The 13,330-nt window shown below is 31.9% G+C and overlaps 1 protein-coding gene across 2 annotated transcripts; it reads left to right on the forward strand.

Annotated features, from left to right (window-relative positions):
• The first annotated feature begins 54 nt into the window (after positions 1 to 54).
• Positions 55 to 12,957, forward strand: Ana3 (rotatin homolog anastral spindle 3). Of its 2 annotated transcripts, none has more exons than XM_083089318.1 (29): positions 55 to 589; positions 670 to 854; positions 953 to 1,123; positions 1,196 to 1,341; positions 1,478 to 1,736; positions 1,845 to 2,006; positions 2,164 to 2,268; positions 2,355 to 2,876; positions 2,954 to 3,412; positions 3,492 to 3,701; positions 3,776 to 3,982; positions 4,151 to 4,324; positions 4,767 to 4,902; positions 5,092 to 5,322; positions 5,470 to 5,731; positions 5,871 to 6,046; positions 6,145 to 6,387; positions 6,509 to 6,732; positions 6,880 to 7,167; positions 7,273 to 7,510; positions 7,591 to 7,759; positions 7,836 to 8,032; positions 8,100 to 8,824; positions 8,914 to 9,118; positions 9,246 to 9,457; positions 9,574 to 9,714; positions 9,779 to 9,908; positions 9,981 to 10,244; positions 12,794 to 12,957. In XM_083089318.1, the coding sequence occupies exons 1-29, from the start codon at positions 541 to 543 to the stop codon at positions 12,817 to 12,819; spliced, it is 6,516 nt and encodes a 2,171-aa protein (XP_082945444.1). In that variant the 5' UTR covers positions 55 to 540; the 3' UTR covers positions 12,820 to 12,957. The 2 variants fall into 2 exon arrangements, with proteins under 2 accessions (XP_082945444.1, XP_082945440.1); XM_083089314.1 differs by lacking the exon at positions 12,794 to 12,957 and adding an exon at positions 11,024 to 11,444.
• The last annotated feature ends 373 nt before the right edge of the window (positions 12,958 to 13,330 follow it).

Below are 13,330 nucleotides of genomic sequence, written 5' to 3' on the forward strand. Positions count from 1 at the left end.
GCGGTAGAATTGTTCCATCTCCTCTTCTCGATTTTTACGCGGCACAACTATAAAAACGATTTAATATTTATTTACGTTACAAATTTCCGCAAAAATTTCCTCTCGTAAAATAACGATATATCTCGCGCCGATGCCGCATGAAATTCGATTGAACGTTTCTGCGGCGCATGCGCATCGCGCAGATGCTGTCACCAGAGATACGACCGTGGAATAGAAATTAAACGCGCGCTGTTTCTAACGTGATGAAGAGAAAAATGAGCGGCGCCCTCTATAGAAACTTTCAAACTTCGGAATTAGAGACTTGTCACTGTTGATAAAGTGCACGCACATTACCGATAATTTACTGCAAGTAATTCTACAAGCGATCGCTATTGGTCGCTGCGGTCGTTCATTTTCATCGCTTCGCACATCTCATTATCTCGTTCATTATCTCCGACTTTGAAAAATGACAGTGTCGCTGTGAATTTGGCGGTTAAATTTTTGAAGTTTATACGTGTGACAGATAACCTGCGACGACGGTCTGACAGATTATTATTGTTTATGATGTTAGCCACCGCGGGAATAACAGCCATACATGTTAAAAAATTAGGTAAAGTAATGTAAAAAAAGGATTCAAAATTTTACATATATATATATTTTTTTTGGAATACACATTAACGTTGCTTTCAGGCCATACAATTGATGAAATACGACTGCGAGCTTTGGATAATATTATTTCCAAATATGATCTCGGCTTCGTGTGCGATTGCGACGCTGTCAAGAAAGAGATAATTCAAAGGCTGTTTAATTGGTTTTCATTCGAGGTTGCTCCGCAGCCAGAGAAAGTACTGAATTTATTACTGCGGTTGGCAAAGGTACTTGGGCTACTTCACTAATGACAAATTATTTTGTAAAATATTTTGTTATGAAAAACTTGCTATATTTTTATTTAACATACAATCTTTATTTTAAGACAGATGCAAAGAGTTACTTGAATGCATTTGGGAAATTAAAATTTCAAAATGAACTTTACGAATTGAGAAGAAAGCTCTCTTCTGAATGGTATGCAAAATTGGATGAAATTGAGGAAGCTGTTATTCAGCCAGAAAGAAATCAAATAAATGGATCAAATATAAATACAAAGGTATGAAAGTATAGATATTACTTTTTACATATATATGTATTATGAAAAAGGATAAATATACTCACATTGTAGGATTTGGCTATAAATACAGTATGTTCAGACTTTGATAGACATAAAACACAAATACAAAATCATACTAGATATAAAAATAAAGATTATGAAAAAGAAGATCATGACAATTTACATGATATTTTTACTCTGCCATCTGTCTTGGATAGGTAAGATAATTAATACAAGTTATAAAAATTTCACTATTAGCTAAATTATAAGAAAATAAATAAGATAATAAAGAATTCTCTCTCTAGTCTGTGTATATATATCTACTAACATTAATACATGTATATTTGTGTGTAGTACAATACCACTTGATGTAACATCGGAACGCGAGGATGGTACTCAAGTTTCTGAAACGATAGAAGGTGGTATAAAATGGCTAATAATGCCATGGCAACCATTGGTTACATCAGATAAAGGAGTACTTACTGCGGTTGAGGAAGCTCTTAATAATACTATTGATATTAATCATATATTACATACATGTCAATTTATAACAAATGTTATGATGCAAGATTTCCCAGCAGAAGTTTTCCTTCAGCGACCAGCAATAGTTATGGTAAATGATTTTTCTTTATAAAACATATTTATTATTCTGAGTAGTAAATATGTAATTTAAATGTCAAAATATGTAATTTAAAAAGATATGTAATCTAAAACATTACAGATACTTCATGGACTTCTTAAATCAAGTACTAGTAGCATGTCAGAAACTAATGTTGCATCTGTGGTTCCAACTGTATTAAGAACTTTGCGTAAACTAACTCGTTCCTTAAAATTTCGTATTTACTATTATTGTGAACCATGCGTGGCAAATAAAAAGCAAAAGGTAAATAAAAATGTGATAATAATATTAATAATTATATTTTGCTTCTTTTGATCTAAAAGGTCTATTTAATTTTATTCCTTAACATTGTAAAAACACAATTAACAAACTTACTTATTGGTTATGCCTCTCTAATAATATTTCCATTATTTATTTACAGTTACTAGCTAGTAAATTGGATAGCAATGTTTACACATCTTCGGAAGCTGGAGATGGTCCAGATGGTGGTTTTCCAGAAGCAAATTATCAAGCATATCAATCAACGGTAAATATTATTTTAATTTATTAAGTTTTTCATATTCTCCAAGTTTACTTAAAATTCTTTTATCATATAATAATACTATCTTTTAGGGAACTAGCGATAGAAGTCAGAGCATCAGTGAGAATGTCGATGATTCTGTCTTGCAATTACAACAGATGCTTCTACCAGTTTATTGTATAGAGTCTCTAAAACATGTTCTTAATCAATTAAGTTTACCCATCGATTCTACTTTTCCTCTACGAAATATCAAGTACATCACAGATCTATCTCATGAATTAGTACAATTACTTATAATTAGTATAATGCCGAATATCTGGCTCTGCAATGATGATACAGCATTAAAAATAAGCGACGATTTGAAAGCGCTATTTAATTTAATGGGGGAGGTGATGGAATACTTTGAAAACTGCAGCAATGTGGATTATTTAAGAATAACCTACTTGCATCTTACTACTATTACCATGAAGTTATTAAGCAGTATTGTACCATTGGAACTGGCAGACACTGTTATACCAAATAGTTTAAAAACGTCCATAGCAAGTGCTATAATGGATGCACCAATATATCTATTGTATCCAGCATTGCATTCCATGCTCTTAGAATATACTCGAGTAAGAGATTTTATTATATTTTTCTATTTTATTTATTATTAATATTAACTAGCAATATAATCTTCTTTTATTTATAGCAACTTCAAGGCGTTAATCAGATAGAATTGGTAAAACTATTTGATGAAACTAAAACTGTTACAAAGTCTATGCAAGCAGCTATCTCTGTATTAAAAGGTTCATTAGAACAATCGCCTTCAGAAACTTTAAGGATGTTATACACGTCTAAATTGAGCTTGTCATATCATAAAAATTTAACTATTGTAAAGATTGCTGTAAAGTTTTTACAAGATATTTCAAAATATTCTCTAAGTGATGAAGATTATGCACTAGCAACAAAACTGACACTAAATTTATTAGCAAACGGAGATATAAATGTTCAACATGCCACATATGTCGAGTGCCATATTCTGGTTAAAAGTATTTTAGGAGTAGAATATAACAAAGATAAGCTATCCTGGAAAAATTTGATGTTTTTACTTGAACCAAATATTTTGACGGAGATTATCTCTCATGGTGCTATAAGCGAGAACAAAAAGGTAATAATAATTTTTTAAATCTTATTGCAATGTGTGCTTAATTTCATAATGCTTAGTTTTTTATTGGTTTGATATTTAGATAAATGAAGTATCAAGAGATATGATAGTGTTTATACTGAAAGGAAGGATACAAATGGGTGAAACTGGATGGCTGAAAACTTTAGAAGCTTTTATTCCTGTGCTCTATCTTTTACAGTGTCATGCTGATACCAATACAGTTTTAGGTCAGTGTATAACCAAGATATTTGATCCCGATGTTTCCAACAGTATACAGTTGCCATTTATCGAGGTGATTTGACATAGTTGAAGATATATTTTCTGTGTTCCGGTTTTTATCGTGTATTATATAATTCTTTATTTCAGGTATTAAAGGGCAATTTAAGATTTCTCTATTCACCAAACAGTGATATACGGGAAGAAGCGTTATGTCGCTTAATCTGGCTTCTTGGGAAGGAAAAGGATTCTGTCCAAAAATTACCACGTCTATCATCTTTACATGGCTTACCTCTCAATTCACTCTGCATATTTGAACGTAAAATCTCCGTTAAGCGATCAGAAGGCAATTATCAGGTTATTTATATTCAAAATATTTAAATATTTATTTCTCTTGCAGTCTTGATTTTTATTTCTACTTTACACAGATATATACTAGTCCTTTGCATTCAAATAAAATTCTATTCTTTTAGAGATATACAACTTTAGATATTATTTTTATTAAAAAAATTATTTTATTTACAGAGGAGCAATTTGTTGTCAGTATTGGAAATGTTGAACGAACCAAATGTGGATCCTAAAATACGGAAATCCGCATTAGTTCAAATTAGCGTGATGCTTTCTGATACTTCTCTGCACAAATTGTTTATTAATCAAGGTGGACTGCCTTTGATTTTGGACATTTTCAGTAAAGCTCTGGTAAGCTATTGCAATATAAACTTAAATTTAAACAGGCCATCAGAGCTAAACGCGGATGGTAGTGCGTAAGTTCAACGAGAATTAAGTTTTCGTTGAAATTTATTTGTGTGCACAGGGCACAAAATTTCCTTGGTACGATACCAAGCAAATTTTAAATAATTCTCAATTCGAGAAATTATTTAATTATTATCCCTCTATTTGCTTGGTATCGTACCAAGGAAATTTTGTGCCCTGTGCACACAAATAAATTTCAACGAAAACTTAATTCTCGTTGAACTTACGCACTACCATCCGCGTTTAGCTCTGATGGCCTGTTTAAATTTAAGTTTATATTTTAATATACAGAGCCTAATTTCTTATAGTTATTTAAGCTATTGCACTTTACAAAATAAGATATTATAAACACATTTCTTTTATTTGACCTAAAACATGTGATTTTTAGATAGAAAAAGATTATATAAATTATCCAGATTCTGTGATACCGATAATCAGTATATTAAAACTGCTTGTATTTTTTGAATGTTCTGTACGACATGAGTTATCTATCAGCACCACTGTTCTCTTTAACATCATAAGAAGTATGTATAGTCCATCATAATTCCATTTTGTCCAAAGAATTTATATCAAAGACAAATATACACATACATATATATATATATATATATATATATATATATATATATATATATATATATATAAATGTTCCATTATTATTTTTATTTTATAACAATTTCGATTCAAAAAATGCATAAAAATTTTTCAATTAGGTCTTTTTTTATTTCCAAACAATGAATGTATAAAAACCGATGGCGCGCAATTGCTGTGTTTACTTCTCTATAGTGAACACATCATAAGAGTTAGTGAAAAAGCTACATTAGCGGAAAACAGCATCGCGTCACATATTTCATTACCTTATATTGTTGTGGCAAATATGAAATTGCCGTTTGCGTGCAAATCTCATTGGAAAACGAGTCTACATAGACGATCTGATGTAACATGTAAGTTTACAGATAAGATCTGTATTAGTAATTTATTTTACACAACTGAAAAAAACTGATTCTGATAATTTTTGCATGAAAAGTTGCTTTTTGTTATCTTCAAGCTATAGAATGGAAACAAGTAAAGATTGTTTTTTTAATTTTTAGTACTTCATGGTAGTAATCCAGTAGCCTTAACTTTTATTAGACAGTATTGGGCATGGGAATGGAATGATGGTATAAACATGTTATGGAAAAGCTTAGATGATATACAGAATTCTGAAGTTACACAGAAATTGATTATTCTTGAAAAGGATTTTCTTTCTTTGCAGTATAGCTTTTCTCAATATTGTTGTCAACAGCAACTTTATAATATTCAAAATTCTACTGCACACTATAGTGTTACATGTGCATTAGATTATCTTACAATGTAAGTTGCTAGCAATCTCTCATCTTTTAATTTTAATTTTCTTTTTAAATAATCTTTCATCTTTTAATTTTAATTGATATCAAGAACATTGTTTGCATTGCATTATTTATTAATTTTATTTTAATTATTTGATTTTTAGGTATCTAAAATTTTACAAGATACTTCAACGTAATAACGAAAAAGAGATAGATTCACTACCTTGGGAACAAACGTTTGAACGATTTCTATTATCACATCCCGCTAGTAAAGAAGACTGCGACTTATTCGTGGACGTTTTAATCTTTTTGCAATTATATCTAAATGTGGCAAAAAAAGGTGAAAGGATATAATTCATATAGCGATATCTTTAGATATCGCCGTTTTTCACGTAAAATTATATTAAAACATGTTAAATCTTTTTTTTTAATTCTCAGGGAAAGGATCGTGGATCAGTAAGATTATGAAAAATATGACAAGATCATTAGCAGATTTATTTAAAAACTTGGAAGTCGATAATCAAAATGTACATCAATCTATATTGAAATTAGTGCGTACATGTTCCGCGATCGAAAAGATGCAGAAGTCCAATGGCGAGCCTAAGAATACTTGGATTAAATTTGTAGAATTTGTTGTTTTGACACTATGTTTCGGGGATCAGCAACATTTCTACAATCTCGGTTAGTATTTGTTGAAGCTGCCCAAATTGTAATTTCAACACAAATTTTTGTTATAGAAGAAAATTGATTCTGTGAAATTTAATGTTATAATCTTTTTTTTTTCTTTTTTTATTTGTTATAGCATATCTCGATTGGTTGCTAACATGTTTGACATATTTAATTGGACAGTGCGAATGGGGGAATCACAAGAACTTACTATTGTCCCTTTGCAATACTCTCATTGAACCAATCGTGTCCTTTCATGGCGCTGGTACAGTTAGCTTCATGGGTTTATCAATAACAAGAAACTCAATAATATGTCTTAATCATTTATTACATCAAATGCAAGTAAATTTTAATAAAAGTGTGAGTATATCTCGACTTAATAGTATTTTGAAAACGATATATTTATCGATTACAAGAATTAATCTTAATTTCGCCGTAATTTTGCATGATCTAATTATTATTAATTTCAACATAAATAATTGTTGAATAATTATTATATCATTACAGTCATGGGTAGGATTTTGGCACGAAGAGGGTCGCTCATTAAATGTGTTACCTATGTTATGGCAAAATCGAGATCCCTTGGTTCGCGCTTCAGCTTTGCAATTACTGGCAGGTCTGATGAACACAGTACATACTGTGTCACAACTCCTTAACGCAATCGCCATGGCGCCGAGTGATCTATGCCACACGTTGCTTCAATGCATCGCGAACCGAGAGGAATCTTGTTTAGTTAGAGAACAAGCATGTATCGCATTTTGCAATATGCTGAAGAATTCGATGACTTATCAATGTGTAAATATAATATATACATATTTTCTCTCGCAAAATATGAAAAAAATACTTATATATTTTTAAAGGATTATTTTGATCTTTAATTATAATCTTTCTTTTATATAGGATGATTCTTTACAATCGCAAGCTGTTCTAATATATGTTGAACAATGCAATATCTATCATGAAATTGGTGTACTGTGTTCCAACATTTATATGTTGACTACTCTAGATGCAGAACAATTGGAATATCGAAGAAATAACGGCAAACCAACTTTCATACAGAGTGCGCAATCTGGTTGCTTTTCACTGGTACCGCGCATCGTATCGTATCTATACAACTGTCAGGATGAATTACAAGCATGTAATTACATTAATTATATTCTTTTAATGATGCTCTCTGTTGCATAATTTATAATTAATTTTTTTTTTACATTGACTCAGTCTCTGGTAGAGATTCGGAAATAACTGACGTGGATAGTTCCATGCAATCAATCGCGACGCCTTCACTCATCACTGCTGCTTGTAATTTATTAAACAATTTAATATTCATCGGATTACACGAAGTAGTTCGGCAAATCTATGAACATTCCATCGATAAATATTTGTTTGGGTATGTACATGGAAAGAAATCTATAAAACATTATAATTATCTTTCTACTGAATTGTTTTATTTTCTTTATTTCAAGATGTTTGAATGAAATTCCGAAAGATAATGGAAACAGAAAGAATTTAAGCCATTATTCTGATGTGTTGGAAATGTATATTAGCATTTGTACAGTTCTAATAAATTGCATCACGCACAGCAATGAATACTCAGCCGTCGTTCTTTTTTCCTCGGACTCACTGTACACTTTATTTCGCTTTTTAAATATAGATTTGTATCGTAAGTATATGCATTGTAAACTTATTTTAAATATAAATCTTAATATTTACTTGTATGATTTATCCAGAATCTGCCGAACCGCGCCTGATGTATCTGCGCAACAGATTGTGGATGGAAATCTATAACTTTATAGCTATGCTTTCGTTAACGGAAGACCAGCATTTCGAAGCCATTCAAAGCGCGCTAGAATTATGCGGACCAGAAATTGTGATGGCTTCCATCTATTTTGCGATAAAGGACTCGGCGACAGATTTGAGAATGAGTGCCATAGGTTGCTTAGCCTTTCTACTGTCCCAAGAGATTCAGAAAGATTCGCTAGAGAAAAGCGACGTTTCTTTATTACGGACGACACTCGATACGATACTCGATACACGTGTCGCGATTGAAAGCAAGGATGGTAATTTGCGAGATGTCATATCGAGCGTGAACAAGTTGTCAATAAGAGACGCGAACGTGCATTCCAAAAAATCGAACGAAAGTGAGAAAAATTCGAATTCAATGGATAAATCATTGAATCAAGACCAAATTACAATAGGAGGCGAATTATGCGGGCTCTTGCTACATCTTTTTATCGCTCATAATTACGCGAAATCCAAAAAAAATTGTAAACAATCAGAAGATAAGGATCTCATTGTAGGAGCTCTGACTAACTTATTGTATGTGTCAAAGGAAGCAAAACGTGTTGCACTACAGAATGATCTTCCTGAAACAGCATTGATGAATCTTAAAGAACTGTACGTTAAGTTGAATCTCCAACCATTTGAACTTTATAAGAAACAAGTAGAGAAGAAGGTAGGAAAATATTAAGATTTTATTCGAAAAACGTCTGCTATCCCTACAATTTCTCTAACAAAAACCACTTCTTCTTTTCTATCTTACAGACTCATCCTCTGTTACATGATATAAACTGTATCTTTATACTTTTGATGAACTTCATGTATGGAGATGCAAACGTTAAGGAGACTCTAACAAAAAAAGGTTTAGCAGATGTGGTACACAAACTGTGGGCCTGGATAGCATTAAATAAAATGGTATCAACTTCTGCTTTGAAATTGCTGGCGACGTTTACAACAAAATGTAATGTTGGTAAGATGACAAATTAATATAGCAGTAAAGTATTACTAAAGCATCGATAAATATATATTGATAACGTTTACATATTTTTTATCATTATGCTATTTTTTTAGCTAATCTGTTACATTTTTTTTTTAAGCCGCACAATCTTTAACATTAACAACAATATTGCCGGGAACTGGATTAAGAAAAACGCCAAATACGCTCGCGTTGATACATGTTATCATACAAGTGGCAAGCAAAGAAATCGAAAGAGCTGGTCAAATTTTCGATAATCACAAAATGCACTTTGCTTTCCATATTTTACGAAATGCGGTGCACGTTCACGAATGTAGAGTCTGTATTTCGAAGGTAATTGGCACTATAGTTAATTTTTATTACATCAGATAGGCTTAAAACATTGAATGTGATATGAATACTAAATTTTAAATTGTCAATTATGAATTAAAACATTATTTATTTCACAGAGTAATCTTCTTCAATTTTTTACTAAAATACATCCTATTATTACCAAAAGGATAAAGCCATGGCCATTAGTGGAGATGTATTGTCTAGAATTTTTAATAGATTTTACTTATTATGAAGAAGGACAATTATGTGTACCAAAGGTAAAAAACACGTAAAAAAATATATATGTACTAATTTCTTAATAAATACATCATAATATTTTAGGCTATTGATGCTTTAGATGTTTTAATGCATTTAGCAAAGTGTTCATCATCATCGAGCAAAGTTCTCGCAATATCGATTCTACGCAATTTAGCATTCAACATAACGAACAGACCTCGACTCCTTAGTTCAGGTAAATAAATTAATATTGTATCAGTATTAATTTATTTAATATAAATTGTATTACATCTTTATTATTTTTCAGTGGACTTTATCAATTTGTTACACGACATTTTTAAGAATGGATCGTCGTGCGAAATCAACCTAGCTGGTTCCATGTTATGGTCCTTGATTAGCAATAATCAAAAAGGAAAACTCATCGCACGAAGCGCAGGATTTTCTCAGAGCATTCGAGAAGCTCTTGGTAGATTTACATTGTCGAGTATCGATGCCAGTAAACAAGAGCAAGAATTAGTCAAGGTTTTGCAGTATGTGCTCACCATTCTCAGCCCAGTCGAAGTAAAGAATGGTAGTACATAAAATTTAATCGAAATTTTTCCAAACAATCGAATGTTGTACATAATTACTTATGATTTATATTGAATTATAAAATAATCCAATGATGTAGTATTTTTTTAAATATGAAACATTGTATAGTTTTTATTGGAGATACATTTTGGAGAAATGCAATAATCCACAAAGTGTGAATATAGGTAATTAAACAACATACATTTTACTTATCGATGATTTCTTTTGTAATAAATCCACATGCTCAAATTTATATATAATTTATATATACAAATACCAACTGATGCTAACTTATCTACACAAACGTGCTTATCCTAATCGTCTTAACACATCCTAATATCCTTCATTCAGAAGAACTTATAAAAAATTTGTATACGTAAAATTTGTATATGTAAAAAAACTAATGAATTTCTAAGAGATACCATATTATATTTTTTAATTTAGATATGTTAAGACGTTTTATATTTAGATTTGTTGTTTAATTAAATTCTTCGTATCTATAGTAATAAAATTTTTAAAAATACTTTTAAAAATTAAATTATTTCTATATTTTTTTTTATTTTTACATTCTATATTTTCTAATTTATTTTAAGAATTAGAAAGAGAAAATTAAGTTTTAGAATTATTCGAGAATTTTTCTATTCGCTGTTTATTAATTATTTTATTAATTATCAGTATTAGTATCGCTATATTAGAGAGTACGAAAAGAGGATCGATCCAATTAGAAATAGGTATGTATATGTCGAGACGCACGAATAGAATGTTCTGTTATAAATATAGACAACGCGCGCGCGGGGGAGTTATGTTGAAGGCGGTATAGTGGCGGCGTCATCGGCACGCTAGGGGGAAGGGAGAGGAAGAGATCGGAACGTGACCTACGCAGGAGATGTCGACAAGATGACAGCGGCCGTATGATTACGCTGGATGGCTGGCTACGCTGTTGGGCCCGCCACGAGAAACCGAGAAAACGTCGCACCGCACCTTGAAGGTGCGCCAAGTGCGCCTATAAATAAAGGAGTTGAGTGAACGAAGAGTACGCGAGACTTGACATCGTCGTCATCGTCGTGGGTGCCGCGCCCTCGTGCGATGCGCACGACGGCACCGTGAGTGCTGGTGGTGCTGGTGGTGGTGGTGGGACTCGTCCGAGGAGGAGTCGCCGACGAGGAGTGTCGTCGTCGCCCACGCGCATCCGGAGGCATGAGCGTGTTCGGCGACTTTCAGCGTGTCTGGGTGCAGCGGTTCCCGGACAGCGCCTTGCCGGCCGCCTGGGAAGAAGACGTTAGAGCGAATCTCGTTAAACATAAGCAGAAGGTGAGTTGGTATAGTTGCGATAATCTCTCTCCGGAGAAGAGATCTCGCGACATATTTCATCTTTATTAACGAGAGCCAGAGTGAGGTTGTCGTGTGGATTGTGGATGTGTTGTGATGAATAATGATAGAGTAAATGAATAAGAATAAAGTGAAATAAGGATGAAACTTGCATAATGACCAGTTTGTAATAATGTTGCAATACTCACTAGATATCTATTAGATGTAGCGTATGATTATATGTGTGCAAAAAAAGGGTCTATTTAATTCAATTAATATCCTGAAGTGGTTTGATGACTCATCAAATAAATAGACTAGAGCAACCAATTCTTCTTGACAAGCCTTGTCAGATTTCTAGAACAGATAGAGATAAACATTTGTGGCGATCATGAGTTGCATGATTAAGGAAGCATAGAATGAATGAGTTGAGGTGTTGCAATGTTTACCAGGCATTTATTAGTCAGATTTGAGTGGGATGTTTGTGTTTGTATTGGTATATATGATTCAAATAGATAATGAAGAACTCTTAGAGGAAGAGAGGAAACATGTTGAATGCTGATATGGAAAATAAAGAACAATGAAAAAACTAATTTCACACCACTTATAATAAAAACTTAATCATATGTAACTCGATTAATATCACATTGAGTGGCTTGATGACTCATCAAATTAATTGTAATTGCAACTTGCTAGTAGCAGAGTATCCGTGACATTTAGAATACCAAAATAAATTATTATTTTTTGTATATAACAACACTTTGATAAACAAAAAAGTGAATAGTGTCTGAAAGAAATAATTAGCATTGATTTTTTTATTTTCAATTTATTTCAATTCAATCAATTATCATCAAATTGTTTGTGAATTATTGTAAATTATTTCTATCGTGTCATCGCACATCTAAAAGCAACTATTTTAATTGTATTTAAGTCACTTTAAAAAATTGTATGTAGTATTTTATATATATATATTAACCAACTTTTATTAAAATTTTATTGAATGAACATAATGTAAACATTAAGAATAGCAAAAGATTGTATAAATAGAACAATTATTTTTTAAAAATATATTTAATGTGTTTAGAATAAAATATATAGTTTTTTATGAAATATAATTTTCTAAAATATTTTTAAAATAATTAATATAAAATTTATAAAATTCTTTATTAAATAATGACAAAAGCTTTTTGAAAAAAGACATGTCGTAAAGTATACAATATGTATGTTCTTATATTTCTTTTGCAGGTGACAGCTTTGAGAGAAGAACTTGAAAAGGAAGAATTTTATGTGGAATATTTAGAAAGATTATTGGCTGATGTCGAACGACACAAGCAGCTGGCTAACAATACCAATTTAAGTGCGAGTATATCTGAGAATAAGCAGGAAGCAACGACAGAACTGCAATCTCAACAGGATTTTCAAGCAGCAGAAAATAGCTTGACAGACTCTTCGAATCCGACTAATGTCGGATCGTTCGCTCCTATCGTGACGGAACGGGATGACATTAGCAAATTTCAAGACAAGTGTGTGTCTGAATTGAGTTCGACTCTCGGCACAGCGGGCAAGAGACCCAAGAGCGAGATACCGAAGAGTCCCGAGAAAGTGCCTGAACTTAGGAGAAACAGTGATCCAGATGTGCCAAGTAATTATGTTACAGTAATCGAAGTTACTGGGAGCTCGAAAAAAGATAAAAACGAAGAATCTCTCAAAGAAGAGGATGAGAAAGGTAATTTTTTTAGCTTATCTTATGTAAATTTTTTTATGAAGCTTTTTATAAACGTC

The sequence above is a fragment of the Camponotus vicinus genome, unplaced genomic scaffold, assembly GCF_025532165.1.
Source record: "Camponotus vicinus isolate PSW18456_S1 unplaced genomic scaffold, iyCamVici1.0 SCAF_1, whole genome shotgun sequence".
Taxonomy (NCBI): Eukaryota; Metazoa; Arthropoda; class Insecta; order Hymenoptera; family Formicidae; genus Camponotus; species Camponotus vicinus.

Bases quoted from the DNA above. Each gene is read 5' to 3' on its own strand.
- Ana3 (XM_083089314.1), top strand. From the start codon at position 541: ATGATGTTAGCCACCGCGGGAATAACAGCCATACATGTTAAAAAATTA. The intron at 6,047-6,144 runs GTGAAAGGATAT...TTTAATTCTCAG, and splicing joins TCTAAATGTGGCAAAAAAAG to GGAAAGGATCGTGGATCAGT. The intron at 8,033-8,099 runs GTAAGTATATGC...TGATTTATCCAG, and splicing joins TTTAAATATAGATTTGTATC to AATCTGCCGAACCGCGCCTG.